The following is a 19,948-nucleotide window of genomic DNA, read 5'->3' as shown; positions in this document are numbered from 1 at the left end:
TTGAATGTGACCCAATATACCTGATGTTCATATCCAACGTTTGAATATGCTCCATATAGATCGATTATGTCTAACGTTTGAATATGTCCCAATATACCACGGTCATGTCCAAGCTTTGAATATGTCCCAATATACCCTGTGCTCGTGTCCAGGGTATGAATATATCCAATATACTTGATGATTGTGTCCAAGGTTTGAATATGTCCCGATAAACCTGATGAGCGCGTCCAGGGTATGAATACATCCAATATACTTGATGATTGTGTCCAAGGTTTGAATATGTCCCGATGAACCTGATGAGAGCGTCCAGGGTATGAATATATCCAATATACTTGATGATTGTGTCCAAGGTTTGAATATGTCCCGATAAACCTGATGAGCGCGTTCAGGGTATGAATATATCCAATATACTTGATGATTGTGTCCAAGGTTTGAATATGTCCCGATAAACCTGATGAGCGCATCCAGGGTATGAATATATCCAATATACTTGATGATTGTGTCCAAGGTTTGAATATGTCCCGATAAACCTAATGAGCGCATCCAGGATATTAATATATTACCAACATACTTGATGATTGTGTCCCTATAAAGTATATACCACGATTATGTCCAAGGTTTGAATATGCCCCAATATACTACGATTATGTCCAAGTTCTGAATATGTCCCAATATCCCTGATGAGCGTGTCCAAGGTTTGAATATGTCCCTATTTACCACGATTATGTCCAAGTTCTGAATATGTCCCAATATGCATGATGAGTGTGTCCAAGGTTTGAATATCTCCCTATATACCACGATTATGTTCAAGGTTTGAATATGCCCCAATATACTACGATAATGTCCAAGTTCTGAATATGTCCCAACATACCTGATGACCGTGTCAAAGGTTTGAATATGTCGCAATATCTCTCAATCATGTCCAAGTTTTGAATATGACCCAATATACAAAAATCATATACAAGGTTTGAATATGTCCCAATATACCCTATGCTCGTGTCCAGGGTATGAATATATACAAATATACTTAATGATTTTGTCCAAGGTGTGAAGATGTCGCAATATACCCTCGATCGTGTCCAAGGTGTGAAAATGTCCCAATATCCCTTGATCATGTTCAAGGTGTGAATTCGTCCCAATATACACAATGCGGGTGTACACGGGGAAATATGTGGCAATATACCCAATGTTCATGTTGGAAAGGACATGTCCACATATACCCCATGAGACTATCCCAGGAGACTGTAGCTCCCCAGTCTGTTCCAGGGGAAATATGTGGCAATATACCCCATGTTCATGTTGGATAGAACATGTACACATATACCCCATGAGACTATCCCAGGAGACTGTAGCTCCCCAGTCTGTGTTCCAGGGGAAATATGTGGCAATATACCCCATGTTCATGTTGGATAGAACATGTACACATATACCCCATGAGACTATCCCAGGTGACTGTAGCTCCCCAGTCTGTGTTCCAGGGGAAATATGTGGCAATATACCCCATGTTCATGTTGGATAGAACATGTACACATATACCCCATGAGACTCCCAGGAGACTGTAGCTCCCCAGTCTGTTCCAGGGGAAATATGTGGCAATATACCCCATGTTCATGTTGGATAGAACATGTACACATATACCCCATGAGACTATCCCAGGAGACTGTAGCTTCCCAGGCTGTGTTCCAGGGGAAATATGTGGCAATATACCCCATGTTCATGTTGGATAGAACATGTACACATATACCCCATCAGACTATCCCAGGAGACTGTAGCTCCCCAGTCTGTTCCAGGGGAAATATGTGGCAATATACCCCATGTTCATGTTGGATAGAACATGTACACATATACCCCATGAGACTATCCCAGGAGACTGTAGCTCCCCAGGCTGTGTTCCAGGGGAAGTTCTTCTCTAGGTGGAAATGTGTGTACTTGAGGCAATGGATTGGTGCCTTTACAATCAGATGACCTAAACTGATAACTGGTAAATCACCATCTATTCCTTTGTTTTCAAACTGAAACAATCACTCACCAAAGAAAACTCAATAAAAAAATAGGTTTCAAAGTTTTTTATTCTGGGTTGGATTTCAGGTTTTGGTAGTTCAAATAACAACTAAAATGCCGCTGATCACATATCATTTACTGGTGGGTATGTTCATTAACTGTAATGGCCAGGAATGTTAACAAGAACATACATTGAGGCATATATGTTGTATCTCACACCTCTTGTCACACACAAAACAACTGGTATGGGTTTCAAGGCACTCACTCATCACAACATGTAAGGATCTTCTAGTTCTGAGTGAACAAGTAGACCAGGACATGGTGGCCTTTATTTCTCTCATCAATATTTATTGTATGTTTTTAATGCCAACAAATTCACATAAATGCCATAAACAAATTCTGGACATAAGTTAATACAACTTAAATATGAATAGCCTGATATATGTGAATCATAAAAGGAAAATATCAAGGTTGTATTTTAGTTGTTGAACTAAGCATGATATTCTAAAATCTCAACAAGACATCGTCTACAGTCGTCAACCATCAAGTTGTATGATAACTGCTTCCCCTCCTCGTAACTCTAAGTATGTGTTCCCGATGTCAATCTTCTCCTGACTGGTCTCCTGGTGCGAGTGGAACATCACAGTCCCCGTCTCCGAGAACAGATCCCCCTTAAACAGATGACTGACAGGATCTGCTCCAAAGTTGAAGGCCACTAAATAGCCAAGGAAGCCTTCCGCCTTGCGCACGAAGTAGACCATGTCGCTGACAATGCCAGTGGTGGTCTTACCAAACTGAAGGGATTCACTACCACGCAGTTTCATCAGTTCATCAACCTTCTCAAACACAGAGTTTTTCCTGAAGTGTGCTCGTTCAGACTGAAAGAAAATAGAGAATTTACATTATGGTTTGACTGTACACACATAGAAAACATACATCAAATACTGGCATTAGTGAATGTACACATCAATTTCAGACACAGTATTTTCTCTGTCCTAACAAGTTCCTGCTCACAGTTAGTGACAAAATACTTTCACTCACACCACAAACAAGTTCTCTTTTGGAATCTAGTTCAAATTTCTTGAAGTACAAGCATACAAAGGATATGAATGACTTAAAGGTATTTTCATGATTATCAAGTAACACAGTACATGGATGTTGTAGTCGAATGTATCCTGAGTAACAGCCATCTTCTTGTACACACTCAACTACAATTCACTGCTACTTACTGCCACATTGTTTTCTTTGTACCCATCATTAATGGGCAGATATGGTGTGGAGTTGGAGGCGGTGAAGCCGGCATTCGGTCCAGCATTCCACTGCATGGGGGTGCGGTACTTCATGTTACTCTGGGAACAAAAAGTGACATTCATTCCAATAAAATTTTAAAGAGTTTGTCAGCTGTGCTGACATCAATAGGTCAGTAGAAGTACTTGCACCATGCTGTTGACAATTTCAACAAATATCACAATATGTTATCATGGTTACCCAACAGGTATCCTGGGATTGAGACAGTCAGTGCAAGTTTAGGGTTATACAGACAATGTATTGAATCATGCCAATACACTCCCTATTCTGAAGTGTCAGTGGTAGAGCATTGTTGGAAGGAATACAGATCCCTAGTTTATGATGCTGATCAAGCTAAATTACATATTGGCAATATGGATTGAAAATCCACTGCACGCTCCATATCAGTAACCATGACAACCGTGCCATAAAGACACCATCACACAATGATTACCAGGGAAAACAAAAGGAAATGTGCTTGATCCTGTCAGTACAATATGGTTTGACTGGTTTGATGGTTGTCTAAAAGCCAAACTCAGCAATGATAGCAGTTCGTAAATTGATGATGACACAAGTCTGACACCCCGATCCATTTAGTTGCCTCTTCCCACCAGCTTAGGTTGCTGCTGGAGACCAATTTTCTTACCCAGAATCCCCACTTGCCGAGTCCATTATGAACATGCATATAAACTACACCTTCACTGCTTCCAATGTCTGGAGAAATGTTTAGAGTGTTCAGAAAAACCTTCCATGACCCATGACTCGGGTAGCCCTAAGGATTAACAACCTGACCCCAAGCTAACAACTCCCACTTACCAACTCCATCGTATCTGTGCTGACCCCGGAGATGGCCGTGGTGGTGAAGGTGCCGTCCTTCATGCCGACCTCATCTCCATAGTACATGATGGGCGTCCCAGGCAACATGAGCTGCATCACAATGGCTGCAACCTCTCTGACACCCATTCTCTGGCTCACACGGCTGCTTTCCCCATTGCTCAGCTGCAAATAGGAACACAACATCAAACATATTGAAGGAAAAAAACTGAAAATGTATTTTGTGTTGGAGGTTTCCTACTGCAATATCACTTTTGTTGATCACTACTGGTCCTTGGGTCTGTGGCCAGAGAAAGTATCAGCTGTTATCTAGACGGCATTCAACAGTAACAGTGCAACAAAAAATATTCGATCATGAGGACATATTGGCTTGTGAGTTTATGATATTTTTCTTCAGTCTCGTCTGGACTAATAATTGAATAGTTTTCTTGGGCAAAAGCTGAAATAACCAAATTACTTCAAATACAGGATCCTCAATATACTTCAAGTCCCACTTTCAAGGACATAGCTTACCATCCATCCCAGCCACTTGTTGACATTATCCTCATACAGCTCATCATCCAGCACCTTCTTCATACATGCTGCGTTACAGGAGGCGGAGAGTTGCGATACCAGGCCATTTCCGACCACTATGTGAAGGCCCGGTTTGTCAGCAGTGCCATAGTATGCCATGGTCTGGTTCTTGGTGGCGCCAGCGATAGATGCATACAGCACCCTGTTGATACATACAGAGCATTATGAACAGACGCTGCAGGGACATTAGAGACACAGCTTCCTAACTGGCAGACAACAACAGCTCAAAACTAGTGCTGGCTATCAATATAGATCTAAATATTGATCAATTATCAATAAATATCGGAGAAGTAACTTTGAGCAAATATACAAAAGCTCAGCGACAAAACAAAATATTTCATGTCATTGGTGAGTGGATTACTTTGTGGACATTGAACGTATAACAAAATCAGTTGCTTTCTGTCTTCCGCAGAGTACAAAAACAAGCCTGCTTTGTTACTAAAACTTTATTTCACCACAACAGTTTATATAAGATATTATTGATGACACAATTTTCATATCGATTATCATTAATATTTCTTCTCATCAACGATAATTCTGATTATCAATCTCCTACTGGCCAAGATCCATAGAACTAGTGTGCTAAGCTCAACATATGTCATTAGCAAACTAGGAATGCCATTTCATCCACAAAAGATTAGGATAAGGTATTGGAGGTTTAAAGTGTATTACAATATTTTGCGATGCACAAGGCCGTATTGCGATATGCATCACGATATATTGTATAATTCTAAAGTTTGAAATCAGAAGCAATCTGATACATTAAGGTATGAATTGAAGTTCTGCACACCCTTAGAAATGACGCACTATTGTGAGTAAAGGACCCCTTGCTTGCTATTGCTGGTACCTGCCTCAGGTAAGGGCCACATAAACCAGGTGTTCAAACCAATCTAAAGCTCTGCTCTCATCCTGATTAATGGATAGTGGCATATTCTAATTCTAACGCATAGTTAACACAGCAACAGAGAAGCTTATGCTCCCACAAAGACCAACAGCATACCTTTCTCTGCCAGGCTTGTCGGAGTATGCGTTGAGTGTGGCACGGAAAGCCTGGATCACAGGGATGCTGCCTTGGTAATTGACATGAGTCTGAAACAAATGTGGAAAGTTTATTTGTTTGTGCTTCTCAGGAGATGTGATGCATTTATATTCAGCATCTGAGCCATGCATTTATACACACTGGACACATTCAACTAAAGTACCGCATTCAGCATATTCAAGCCAAAACAGTTCACTGCCTGAGTCTACAATGAAACAGATGATAGTTATAAAACGTTCACACAACATAACTCCTTTTCAGAATGTAAACTTGTTCTAAATCCCTTCAGGGGATACATAGACTTCAGTTTTTCCTGTTCCTGACTTACCGAATCATCATCTGGGTTAGTTGTGTTGAGGTTCTCCACAAGCAGACTGGCATCCTTCAGATTGAAGCCCCCAATTCCTCTGCTAAGCCAGAATTTCAAGACTTCCTATAAAGTAAAACATAAAGTGTCTAAATGAATCTTTGAACAATAAACAAGCAAACCCTTCAATACAATTCTCACAGTACTTACACAGCAGTTATTTTCATTCATGTTATGCAATGTTATTGGTTGAACTCAAAATGAGTGAGTGAACAGGTTTTAAGAACTTTGACAGAAGAAAACCACTAATGCAGGTCCTAAATGTTCGCTGGTGTAGTCCAGAGAAACCAAAATCATGAGAATGTTTTTTTTCAAAAAACACTGAAAGTTACATGGGGTCTGGGGACCATATAATTTTGCAGACCACATGATTTAGGCACATGTTGTAATGACATGTATCAAAAAGTGGTCCTAAGCGTAACAAAATCCACAGAAAATTCTCAGTCCTGTGTAATATCATGAACCATATAACAAGCATGTAACACAGTTGGCTGTAAAGAGTAGAATAGACCCTGACCGTCATCTCCTTCACCACATCCTCGTTCTCCAGGTTGAGGTCGGGGTACTCGGGGCCAGTCTGACACAAGTAGTACTGGTTGCGGGTTGAGTCCAGGTTCCACGCAGGTCCCCCATTCACGTTTTTCTGGAACACAAACAGAAGACGATCAGACAGGAAAACTCTTTGAACAGAGATGCCAACCTGAATTGAAGCATTGGAGCAATCAGTGGGGTTAAAGTTGAAAAAAAAGTTGTTTCATGTGAAAAAGGGTAATGTTGATTGTATCCTTAGTTTCTGTCTGAACCTGCAAAGATCGTTCAATAAAATAAGTTGAGTTTGTGTTAACATAGCAACCAGTCAGAGACCTTGTACCATTGAGTAATGGATATTCTAATAATATGTAAATTGAAAGCATTGTTCTTATGGTCAGCAAAGTCTTGCTACACAGTAATGATTCATGTCACTGGAGCATTGTCCTCTGTGATATTTTATTAATGTAAATAATTCATAGTTTAGGGTAGGACAAGGCTAAAAGCAAAGGGTACGAAAGGGGTACTTTTAGCCTCAAAACGAAACTGTTACACCAATATCTTGTTCCCTGCTTTGAACATCTTGTGTCTTAGCGGATGTTTATTGTCTTTAAATTGTTTCTCCTTCATGGACTCTTTGTACACCTGCAGAATTTAATAAAATGAAAAATATGAAATCAGTGTTGGGTACAAGTTCCTACCCAGTTGTTTGGAGGTCCGCCATTCTTGACATCAGCCCACACGTAGTAGTCGGAAAACTTGTTATCCTTAGATTTCTTAGATTCCAAGAACCAGGTGTGGTTCTTGCTTGTGTGGTTTGGAACAAAGTCCAAGACAATCTTAACACCTAAAGAAAAGAAAAAATATAACCATGGTAACAAATGAAGAAGAAGCATGGCAGGAACAATCATGTATGTCATTCATGGGGTCCTACTAAATTACTAGTGTTAAGTATCGGATGAGGTTTCCTAATCAATCATTGGTTCTATAACAGTAACTTGATTGTTACAAGTACTTACAATATATATCATACAATTTGTTTGTTGGTTGGTTAACGAAGGTCTGAAAATAATCGAGTCTGGACTAGACAATCCAGTGATTGACGTCGATGATATGATCAACATGCATTAACCAAGTCAGCGAGCCTGACCACCTAATCCTGTTTGTCATCTCTTACAACCATTGTTGCTTTTTAGGTGCAAAAGTATCATTCTCTTTTAATGTATTTAACTCTTTCTTAGTTTCTTGAAGTTGGTAGATCATTTGACAAAGGAATGCAGCCTTTAGTACCACTGATGCCCTTCCCATCACAAAGCATGGCAAGGAACTGAAGTTGGGCAAGTGATACAGGCCGAATTCCTACCAACCACCTTGGCACACTATTTCAGGTCATGTCATCTTATAACGTAACATGGTTATGCCCCACTTTTAGCAGTACTACATTATTTCAGCTATATCAGGCTATCTGACACCAAGCATGGGCTCTACAAACTGTCACCATCCTGTGTGGTCTGAAAGGAAACTATATGGCTCTGATTACCCTTCTGGCCCTAATTCAAGCGACCTCACTATTCCTGGCATAACAGAGTGAACACAAAACATAAAGCACCATTAACTTGGCAGCAGTTCTCCAACATAGTAGAAGACCCTAAATCATGTACATACCTACCCTTGTTTTATACATTTGGAACATTATTTGTATCAGTTCTCATGACAGCATTTGAACTCAGGTCTTTGACATGACAAGCAAGCACTTTAACCACTAGACTATCCCGCTATCCATTTCAATATAATACAACACACCATCGACCACCTCACACTTCATATGACATCACAAACAGTTAACTTTGTGGTGAACACGAGCATGAGGATTCAAAGACTTGTGTAATTAGTATTACCTGATTTCTTGAACGAGGCCAACATGGCATCCACCTGTTCTATTGAGCCAAGTGTAGGGTCAACATCCTTGTGATCAATAATGCCATTTCCGGTGTCTTTCTTGTAGATGGATCCAAGTGAAATGACTTTAGCGCCAACGGCATCAGTAATGTAGGATGACTTGGACTGGACACCTGCATTTGATGAACGTGGCAATTGATGAGTCCGCAGTATGTCAGCAAGTTTATTGATAAGTCTTCGATGTGGTATATTTACTAAAAGGCCATTTATAAAGAGTGAGTTTACACGGCTCTGACCAGTACTTCAGCATTACTGCATGTCCCTTTAGTCGTGTTAATAAATGTCTGAAGTGAAGCATGTTACAGATTTATTTTCACTTAACGATGTTTGAAATTAAGGCTGTATGTCAATGGGTCCTTGTCATAAGCCAAATATTGAATATTTGAGATTTATGGGTTCAAGCTGACTAATGCTTAGTCTCTGAAAACATAAAATTTTGATAGAAATATATAACTCCACTAAAATAGAAAGGAGCCCCATTGAGCATGTTGAGATGGGAGATTAAGAACCTGAGGAAAATCTAGAGTTGCTTCATCATGTTCATTAAGAGCTTTAGATAACAGATGGGACAGGTGGAAGAGAAAAAATATGGTTCAGGGACTGTGAGACAGACTAGAGTCCTAGATTCCAACACCATGGGAGCAACCCTCAAGGACCCTACTAAGTACTAAGTTTCGAACATAGTTTAAGTGAACCAGAGCAACATTAGAAATTAGCACTAGTTCTATAGTCCTTGCCAAATTGCCCACTAGCTAGGTATCATAACTTAAGGGCCAGTCGCAATTTGCTATTATTGAGGGTTAAAGGGTTTTGCTATATCATGTATATGTTAGGACTAGTGGACTATAACAGTTTCCATCGCTACAGAGCATGGTAAAGTGTACATACATAGTACTGACAACCCACTGCAAAGGAACGTTATCACTGCAATTATTGGATCCTAGCACCTGTAAGGCCAAAGGATGTAGAGAGTCGCAATACCCTTATATAACTTACTGAGTAAACCCTAAAGCTCAAATCAGTGTTAGAATCTTAACAGTTTTTGTCCACTAGTCCTTATAATGATAACATATAGCAAAACTCTTAAAAATGGCAATTTTCTACTAGTCCTTATGATACCTTTACCATTGGACAGTTTGGCAAGGACTATAGGACTAGTGCCAATTTCTAACCCTGCAAATTGGGGTATCCTGCATGCATGTAATGTAATTAGTATCCGCTAAGAATTTACATAGATCTAGTAGTCTAGTTGTCTATGTCTATAACAGGGCAACACTCTATGGTCATCATGGGCGGATACAGATGGGGGGTGCGTGGGTGCGCAAAATTACATTTCGATGAAAGTAATTCGATTAAGCTCTGATCTATAGATAAAAGGGGATTTCAAAACCTACCACCGAGATCTCCCTTTCCGTTTCCATCAGAGTCCTTGAAGCTCTTCGGATATGCGTTGTAGACGGCCTCTTTGTTATACCATTTCAGGTCGGGGCGGTAAGGGCAGCGAGGAGCAAGGACGATGATGACAATGGCTGCCGCCAACATCGCTAACCAGCCGACCCAAAAGAGTACGAACAAGATGATTCGGAGTCGTTTCCAAAATGGATCGTTCACATACTGCATCAATTCATCTTTTCCTAGGCCAGAGAACGATTCGTTGGATTCAGAGGGAACTTCAATTTCGACATGGGACTCGTCCATGCCTTTACCGCCATTCAGAAATTTGGCTTTCGAGTCATCAAGGTCGATCTCGGCATTTACAGCATCAGCTTCTTTAATCGGTACCTTTTCATCGTGATTTGTATTCTCGTCCGACATTTTGGCAAAATCTATCTATCAAATACAAAACTGTAGTTCTCTGAAGCGTTCTGATAACAGCAGTTTCCGCTCCACGCGTCTCTTGTGTCTGATGAAATATAACACTTGTTGCGAAGGTGAATATCCGGGTCTTTAGAATGGACCATGCCATTATCTCGTAGGGGGTATAGGTTTCAAACCAATTATTACGATGTTATTACGATGACAAACCTTCTCTCTTTTGTGTGGTTGCTGTTATTATTATATTTTGGAATGTGTTGTATAACTAACTATACTTATTAAATGTTATGATATGCATAATAAGGTAAATATTTACGAACTGGGTATTACCTTCACCCCTCTTTGAAATAGGTACATGTACTTTGCGAGGACTGTTTTGTGTCCTGCACCGGCAACCTGACTGGTAGATACCGGATTTGCCACGGGCTTATGATGCAACATTTGCACGTTCTACTGCATTGATATTAAAATCGTTCCGTTGTTGGGAAAAGATTATATTGAAATGGTAGAAACAATGTGAAGCTTTACATTCGTGTGTATTACCGTAAATTACAGAAACTATAGGCCATTGATATGGAATATACTCGTGGACAATTTGGGCTATTACATATAAGTAGGTCTACTTCAGCTGTTAGTGAGTGTGTTTATGAAGGGGTAGTTTCTTCCACAGCTAATACACGTGGTCGTACGATGTAAAATGTCGGCATACAAAGGACAGCTCAAAGTCCTGATGAATGACATCCGATCACGAGAAGGCAAAAACAAATGTACATGTACTGGCTGTGTATATCCTTGTACATGTACTGGCTGTGTATATCCTGTAGCTGTGTATATCCTGTATGTATGTTTGACTTTCCTCGAAACGGACACGGATCAGGACACGAAACTCCCTGACATTATATGCACGGGTGTTGTCGCATCCTTGGCAACCGGACATGGTGATCAGTGTGGGGGAGTGAGTGAGTGAGTGAGTTGGGTTTAACGCCGCTTTTAACAGTATTCCAGTCATATCACGGCGTGTCAGCTTAATGTGGGAGGAAAGCCCGAAGTGATGCAGGTCTCAGACGTTTACCACTTCGGTGAAACCCACGAGCACGGGTATGGTGCTGACAAACCTTGAAACATAATCGGGGCGAACCGGGATTCGAACCCACAATCATAGGTTTCTGGCGTGCCAAAGGGACGCAACTCTGCACAGCGAATCGCGGCGCCTTAGACGACTGGGCCACCCGTGCCCCCCTCAGTGTGGGGGATTCGGGACCTAGGTCGGAGCTGTTACATAACTTGAGAAAAACTGCATTGGCATCAAAGATAACGTCGCTTCTTTATATATATATATATATATATATATATATATATATAGAGAGAGAGAGAGAGAGAGAGAGAGAGAGAGAGAGAGAGGTTTAAATTACTATTATCCTTATTTTGTTAAATAACGTTTGATTGACTGACTATTCATCAAGGTCACGGAGATCACTAATACCAAATCTCCCCTTTAGGCTACTTGCACAGAAAATGCGGTAAATCGGATTAACAAACAAAGATATCATTTTCGAGCAATCTTGTGACTTAACCGAACGAAAAAACAACTCCTTTTTACATGAACAAACTGAACTGTTAGCATTACTGCCCAACCTTCTGGGCCAGCCACCGTCTTGTCTACGCATGCCCTACACGATAACCGCATTATAATATGCCGGCATCTGGCGAGACGACATCTGTCGCCACACCTTGTCAACCGCGCACATAGTCCCGCGCCATGATTTGCTGAGGCCACACTAAACTAATTAGTTGTTTGTCGGAGGTTTGGTCAAAAGTAATGAGCTGGACATTTTTTAATCATTCTTTTAAACTACAAATCCTTCAATAAATATGTATGAAATGTAAACGGTACAAGTTTCAGTCGAATAATTACTGATCAAGATACACTATCTATCAATGCATTAGCCATGACTATAGCTATATGTAGATATTATACGTTAATAGATATAATTCGACATCTGATTTTTTAAACCATATCAGCAATATGTGAGGCAATGTGCCATGCAGCATGTTTGATGTATTTTTGTTATGGGAAACAACGAAACCGCCGACCAAGTAATCAGTCAGGTGTGGCCTTAGTTTGCTATATATTCTGATCCGCCTAGCAACGTTGTGCAAAATGTGTAAAATCGATAGTACATTTGTTGTTGATGAAAATCATTCTTCTAAATTCATTAAAACTAAATTTAATTTCACTGGAATCATTTGATTTTAGATAGAATATTTTAAACAGATAAACATATTGTAGCCTGCACGTCCGCCTTCATTACCTGAAACACGTGGCAATATACTGCGTTATGTAATTAATGAGGCAATGTTGGCGGCTATCGATGGTGATTTCTGGTGCACATCCGTTTGTAATGTTTCAAACCTAGACAGTGAAGTATTCGTTCGTTCGTTCGTTCGTTCGTTCGTTCGTTCGTTCAATCGTTCGTTCGTTCGTTCGCTCGCTCGCTCACTCATTCGGAAAGAAAAGATATGACTGAGAATTCTGTATCTATCTTCCCTACTATTTACAACCTAGATTCTGGTAATACAAATAGATTTAAAAATAGTAATCTTTCCAATTGGATCAACCCGTGAAGATCCGGGGTAGAATAGGTCTTCAGCAACCCGTGCTTGCCGCGAAAGGCGACTATGCTTGTCGTAAGAGGCGACTAACGGGATCGGGTGGTCAGGCTCGCTGACTTGGTTGATGCATGTCACTGCATGTATCCCAACTGTGTGGATCGATGCTCATGATGTAAACCACTGGATTGTCTGGTCCAGACTCGATTATTTACAAACCGCCGTCATATAGTTGGAATATTGCTAAGTGCGGCGTTAAACAACAAACCAACGTCCAGTTATCTACCGCCTTGCGTGTTTCTATCACGTATAAACACAAGTGGGAAAGACGACAGATGGAAACTAGTCATCACAAGTTCGGCCACCTGTGTGTGTTTGTTGCAAATTTTCATGATAAGAACCCAAACAAACGACTTGGACTGACAGATTATAAGATAAAGGGCACCTATATATGATTGCTTCTCATTGTAAATTACTTTTTAAAATACAGAAAAAAAATCGATGTTCTGTTCTTCAATAACGACTTCATTCTAATTTTGAAGAAATGCATATTTCGGGGCTGTAAATATATCAGGATTCACTGCAATTGAAAAGGTTCCTATGTAATTTTTTTCATGCAAATGAAATCACTATATGATCTATATATTCTTCCAGAATGTCGCGACAAGACAGAACTCTTCTGTCAATGGAAAACACAAACGCACCGTTCTCCGCCGTGGACTGGTCCCTTGTCTCTGTTGCGCACGCTACGCAAGGGCTTTGTGCAGACAGGCAGTTGAGTGGCAGTTCACTCCTATGGCCACAGCCTAAGCCACTTCCGGAGCGCTTGGCGGTTTTACGTTTAGAACTTGATGAGTGAAAGAAGACACAATGTCTGGAAGGACGTACTGTTGTGTGGTGGGCTGCTCCAACTATAGCGGCAAGGTAGTGCATGGCAGGACCGTAAGCTTACATCGTTTTCCTTCAGGAAACTCTTCAAGGAATCGTAAGTTAAAGAGTATATGGTCATGTAGACTCGGTAGGACAAACTTCACAGTGAGATCCTGGACCCGGTTGTGCTCGGAACACTTCGAGGGAAGACGAGGACCTACCTCCGAGGTGAATCTGCCGTCCATATTCCACCACAAAGTCTTCAAAAGTACCAAGGTAAATACTACATCAGCTGACACGATTAATAAATGCTATTCGTAGTCCGAACGTTATCTTATCTAGGGCTAAATTATTTGAAATAATTCCATAAATTCCATAAAAAAATACTGATTTATTATTTACAACTAGTTCCAACTATGTTATGATTATGATCAAAGTTATACTGACATTGGCAATTTCTTTCATGATGTGGAAGAATATTCACAATCCAAATCAATCAGTGTTGATGTTGTCATTGAAATAAAATAAAGCACCATTGTCCGGATTGCTGTTTTCAGTTACAGGACCTGTATGTTGTCACACCTGACGCTGCACATGAAGAACAGGAGAATTCAGCAACTGATAGTGAAACCGAGGCCACCCGACGCAGGTCCCCTCCCCGACTGATGTCCCCTTCCTCCCTATCCCGCCTTGACGTATCGGTACTGATGCATGACTACGTGGACAGGCTGGACACAGAGGACATCAGAACAGTTGCAGACTTCCGACATCAGGAAGTAACCGTTACACCATGTGCACAAGATGCATGTACACAGACAAACTTTCCTGTAAGCATGACCGACAATTCCCATTTAACCGACCACAGCAACAGTCACAGGCCTTGGCTCACTGTGGATGACCTTGCTGATGCAGAGATGATGTTTTATACTGGTTTGCCAGACAAGAACAGCTTCACTGTGTTGTTTGATGAACTTACTGAAGATTCTGATACAAACAAACATGAATTAAAGCCCCATGAACTTACTCTAAAGGATCAATTTTTTATGGTGCTCATGAGACTACGTCTTGGCCTTTTGGTGTTGGACTTGGCAAAGCGGTTTCGGGTATCTGCTTCAGCTGTCAGTTCAATTTTCAATTCTTGGATTGACAAAATGTATTTTGGCCTTAGTTTCCAAATATACTGGCCATCACAAGAAACTGTGAGACTTAACATGCCAGAGTCCTGTCAGTCAACGTACCCAACCACGCGAGTTGTCATAGCTTGTACTGAGGTGTATACTGAAACTCCTGACTCACTGGGAAACAGAACTCTGATATACTCGGATTACAAAAGGCTCAGGACATGGAAGGTTTTGGTGGGAACTAGTCCATCGGGAGTCGTCACATACGTCAGTGACCTTTGGTCAGGAAGCATTTCTGACAAACAGATTACTGAAGAGAGTGGAATTCTTAATGGGTTGGACAGTGACGATGGAGTAATCGCAGATGAAGGATTTCAGATTGCAGATCTACTGTGTTCAAAGAATGTCCATTTGATAATTCCACCAAAGAAGGAAAAGAACTGTAAATTAACTGAAAGAGAGGTTGAGAGTATGAGAAAAATTGCAAACTTGCGTATTCATGTTGAAAAGGCAATAGAGCGAATTAAACATTTTCGGATCTTACAAGGTGTCATTCCCCTCACAAGAAGTGAACAAGTTTCCAAGATTTTCTATATATGTGCTGCACTGAGTAACCTCCAGCCACCACTTGTAACCATGGTAACACATTAAGGTCATTTCAAGAGGATAATCCAAAACATAACTAATTATGCAATTATCATCACTCTGAAATGACCTTGTGTCAAGTGTGCTTCATATCTCAAAAATGAATATAATGAATTGTTTGGTGGTCTAGTGTGTGACCAGGACCAGTTTTGTCCTTGAATTCTCAATATTTCTGTACCATGGCATATGTAGCCTGTATGTACACATGGCAGTAATATCATTAAGTACTCAGAGATCATACCACTGTCTGTGTGTGCTGTAATACCATTACTAAAGTCCATTCACGTGACTAGAGGTTGTAATCCTGGTAATGGTTTAGGGAGGAAGATTTCTGTTGTATTTTCTGTTTGAATGAAACCTGACCTGCACATGCTACTTTTCACATTGCGCTTTGCAGCTCTACTTTCAACTGGTGTATATATATGTATATGTTTCTGTCATGTAGCACTTTTATACCTGCTGAATGTATATTTTCTGCATAGGTCTTCAGTGCTGAAATAACATAATTTTCACTGGACATAAATGTTATATTCACATAGATTCTTGCGACTGAAGCAAAATTAATGTGATTGAACTGTGTGTTCCCGTATACACAATCAGTCTGGGACTTTAACCACCAGTCCATGGTGTGACTAAACCTTGTGTTCCTGTATACACAATCAGTCTAGGACTTTAGCCACTAATCCATGGTGTGACTAAACCTTGTGTTCCCCTATACACAATCAGTCTGGGACTTTAGCCACCAGTCCATGGTGTGACTAAACCTTGTGTTCCCCTATACACAATCAGTCTGGGACTTTAGCCACTAGTCCATGGTGTGACTAAACCTTGTGTTCCCCTATACACAATCAGTCTGGGACTTTAACCACTAGTCCATGGTGTGACTAAACCTTGTGTTCCCCTATGCACAATCAGTCTGGGACTTTAGCCACTCGTCCATGGTGTGACTAAACCTTGTGTTCCCCTATACACAATCAGTCTGGGACTTTAGCCACTAGTCCATGGTGTGACTAAACCTTGTGTTCCCCTATACACAATCAGTCTGGGACTTTAGCCACTAGTCCATGGTGTGACTAAACCTTGTGTTCCCCTATGCACAATCAGTCTGGGACTTTAGCCACTAGTCCATGGTGTGACTAAACCTTGTGTTCCCCTATACACAATCAGTCTGGGACTTTAGCCACTAGTCCATGGTGTGACTAAACCTTGTGTTCCCCTATACACAATCAGTCTGGGACTTTAGCCACTAGTCCATGGTGTGACTAAACCTTGTGTTCCCCTATACACAATCAGTCTGGGACTTTAACCACTAGTTTTGACTCATTAAATGAGATATAACAGTTGAGTTGTCCTGTCACCATGCTCCTTGTAACACATTTAAATGATCACTGTTGATATGATACACTTGAGAATACCATGAAGATGCGGAGTAGAATAGGTCTTCAGCAACCCATGCTTGCCGTAAAAGGTGACTGTGCTTGTCGTATAAAGAGGCGACTAACAGGATTGGGTGGTCAGACTCCCTGATGTGGTTGATGCATTTTTTTATCCAAATTGTGTGGATCGATGCTCATGTTGTCAATCACTGGATTGTCTGGTCCAGACTCGATTATTTACAGACCGCTGTCAGATAGCTGGAATATTGCTGAGTGCGGCATTAAACAACAAACCAACAACACTTGAGAAATAACTTAATAATCTCACCATGCAGGATGTAACATGAAGTACCATTGTCTTGTGTGGACTTTAAACTTTATTCCAGCTATATTCTAACCCACATCTTCACGGGATCATCAGTATTTTCATACAGGGAAAGGGAGGTTAACATCACCAACTGTGCACTCATTTGTAACAGTCATAAACATTAAATGTTTCTTGGTCACACTTTTCTCAAGTGATGAGGGTGGTAGGGTTGAATTATATTTTATATTTGAAAGAAAAGAGGAACACTTTTATTTTCCCCACCACCAAGAATTGCAACTAACTCAGCAACACAATGAACTTGGCTATTTAATACAATGTCAGTTGTCAAGCATTTATTTTATGACTGACATTGTATGCTTCACACAATTCAGGAAATTTAAATTATATTTTTTTTTTTTGGCGAGAAAATATGACTGACACGCAGGATTGAAATTGATACCTGATACCCGGAAACATTTCGATCATCCAGAATAAGGAAATGGATACGACATACACTGTAGCACCTAAGATACTAGATATCATGGATATTGTTTCAAAATAGTGAAGGAAAATAATATTTCCTTGATAATCCTAACCTATCACACTGGATCCTATTGGTGAGGCGAGGTGAAATGGGGTTGAAGGTCGCGTTCAAGATTATTGCACTTATAACAACCGGCATGCAGCCGTCTGGACTAATGTCGATTTTATAGTTCCCGCCATCTGAGATGTGCAGTTTGACATGGATACCCCACTCAGACACAGAATACTGACTCTGAGCCAGCTAGTCTGTGTTTTAGCTCCTTAATGCCGATCGCCAGGCAGGGTAACAAGAAGAACCATCTTTTGGTGTCTTTTAGTATGACACGGCCGGGGATCGAACCCCGGACCTTCCTCTCTCCGGGCGGACGCTCTACCACTAGATCACTTCCTCAAACCATGCTGTGTCCTTGCCTTACTTCTGCAATCTCATTAAAATCAGATCTTACTTCTCGCTATCGCCAAACAAAGATCGTTGTCTAGCGGCAGGGAGAACTTAGATCTTATTTTAATGAGATTGTTACTTCTGCAGCGGACTCCAACACTATCGGACGGGGACATGTCTGATTAGACAGTTTCATGGGTGAATGCACCCTCGGTTCATTAAATTATACCATGTACACTGCACACAAACTATGCAGAAAAAACACAACATTTTATAAATCTATCAGGACTTTATTCATCAAATACACTATCATACATGTATTAATGAACACATGATGAACAAGCAGTGCAGTTCTGGAGGAAGTCTGACATGATAGCTGGGCGTAGGGTGTAGGACCAAAACCTTTTGTCTGATTAGACAGATGTTGGATTACACAGAGTCTACTGTATTGATAATGTAAATTTCGGAACTTTATGGCAGATCACACTAAACAGGAATGAGTCTACAACTACAGTTAACATAGGATCAATCCAATAATTACATGCTTTTTTAGAGGAAACACTGTGTACATTTCTTAATGTGTATGTTTAAGGAATAAACGACTCCTGGTCAATGTTTATCGTGCATTAAAACACTGCAGGGAGAATAAACCACGAGGGGCGCATTTGGACCTTATTGCAGTGTTCCGGCTTCTGTTTTCAGCCTAGTACCGTTTTGTTAAATTTGTAATTTGGGGGCCAGATCCAGTTTAAAGTGTATACTTTCTTTTGTCCGACAGTTTTTGTACGATTGAAATCACTCCGTATACTCTTTGTCTACTTATTCATATTTTGTTGTCCACCATCCCAGCATGATTACCCTTTCAGCACACGGACAAAATGTGTTTCACATATGGCGCGTCTAGGCCAAGACTGCGAATCCCAATGAATATGCTCCCCCCAAAAGAAACAGAATCTTTTTTTGGTGCGGGTCGTTACACATGTGTATGCACATCTGAACATTTGACGAATGATGACATTTTGCAGGTGAAACGTGTCCAGTATAAGACAATTAACTGACAAGAGACAGACGTCACAACAGACGTCATAATGATCCAGTACAACACCTGCTGCCAATACCTACGCGGATCCGCTGGTGTGTGTGTGTGTGTGTATGTGTGTGTGGAAAAAGGGGGAGGGGGGTTACTCTTTTTTTAAGCGTATCAATTATGTCTTTTAAACGAAGGATGTGATACGACCGCAGCTACTTCACCGCGTACGACAGCGCCATCCTGAACCAAGAGCGCGGATAGAGTTCTTTTTGAAAGGGGTTAGAGGGTACACAGCTTTCAGGAAAAGGGAGGTGCTCTTAACATAGTATGTCACTAAATGAGTTCTATATAATCTGTACGTCACCGCTGGGATCTATGGATCGTTCTATAATAGAAAAGTATATCAATGTGCTCAAAAGCAGATCCAGCACATACATTTGAAAGGGAGGGATCCCAAATATCAAAATCCTCTCTGAGTCAATATCTTTTTTACTGCCTACAATATACTACTACATTTGGTTTTCAAGGGTGGGTAGGGGTGGTATGCTTGTTGTAAGAAGCGTTAAACAACAAACAAAGAAACAAAGCTAAAGTGTTCAATTAGTATACCAATGCATCACCAATGCGTTTCTTTGTTATTAAAGAAATATGGATAGGAAGG

At 40.7% G+C, this 19,948-nt stretch overlaps 2 protein-coding genes across 2 annotated transcripts; one reads left to right on the top strand and one right to left on the bottom strand.

The window, feature by feature from the left end:
• Positions 1–2,051: 2,051 nt before the first annotated feature.
• On the bottom strand, positions 2,052–10,522 carry LOC124140653 (neutral and basic amino acid transport protein rBAT-like). The gene is made up of 10 exons (XM_046508332.2): positions 9,983–10,522; positions 8,528–8,701; positions 7,331–7,476; positions 6,619–6,744; positions 6,063–6,167; positions 5,696–5,784; positions 4,636–4,837; positions 4,105–4,287; positions 3,231–3,350; positions 2,052–2,879 (listed from the first exon to the last, which is right to left on the bottom strand). Exons 1-10 carry the CDS (start codon positions 10,401–10,403, stop codon positions 2,538–2,540), a joined length of 1,908 nt encoding a protein of 635 aa, XP_046364288.1. The 5' UTR covers positions 10,404–10,522; the 3' UTR covers positions 2,052–2,537.
• Positions 10,523–13,515: 2,993 nt separating this feature from the next.
• Positions 13,516–16,992, top strand: LOC124140658. Its single transcript, XM_046508341.2, has 2 exons — positions 13,516–14,159; positions 14,441–16,992. Exons 1-2 carry the CDS (start codon positions 13,884–13,886, stop codon positions 15,653–15,655), a joined length of 1,491 nt encoding a protein of 496 aa, XP_046364297.2. The 5' UTR covers positions 13,516–13,883; the 3' UTR covers positions 15,656–16,992.
• The last annotated feature ends 2,956 nt before the right edge of the window (positions 16,993–19,948 follow it).

This window comes from Haliotis rufescens, unplaced genomic scaffold (assembly GCF_023055435.1).
Source record: "Haliotis rufescens isolate VD_foot unplaced genomic scaffold, xgHalRufe1.0.p SCAF_51, whole genome shotgun sequence".
NCBI classification, from domain to species: domain Eukaryota; kingdom Metazoa; phylum Mollusca; class Gastropoda; order Lepetellida; family Haliotidae; genus Haliotis; species Haliotis rufescens.
This window is presented reverse-complemented; position numbering and strand designations above follow the sequence as displayed.

What these genes read in the sequence shown, in the direction of transcription:
- LOC124140658 (XM_046508341.2), top strand. Translation starts at nt 13,884, where the DNA reads ATGTCTGGAAGGACGTACTGTTGTGTGGTGGGCTGCTCCAACTATAGC. An exon ending in AAGTCTTCAAAAGTACCAAG is followed by an intron (nt 14,160 to 14,440) that starts GTAAATACTACA and finishes TGCTGTTTTCAG; the next exon opens with TTACAGGACCTGTATGTTGT.
- LOC124140653 (XM_046508332.2), bottom strand. Translation starts at nt 10,403, where the DNA reads ATGTCGGACGAGAATACAAATCACGATGAAAAGGTACCGATTAAAGAA. An exon ending in ATGTGGTGAAGGAGATGACG is followed by an intron (nt 6,168 to 6,618) that starts GTCAGGGTCTAT and finishes TTTACTTTATAG; the next exon opens with GAAGTCTTGAAATTCTGGCT. An exon ending in GACAAGCCTGGCAGAGAAAG is followed by an intron (nt 4,838 to 5,695) that starts GTATGCTGTTGG and finishes ATGTATCAACAG; the next exon opens with GGTGCTGTATGCATCTATCG.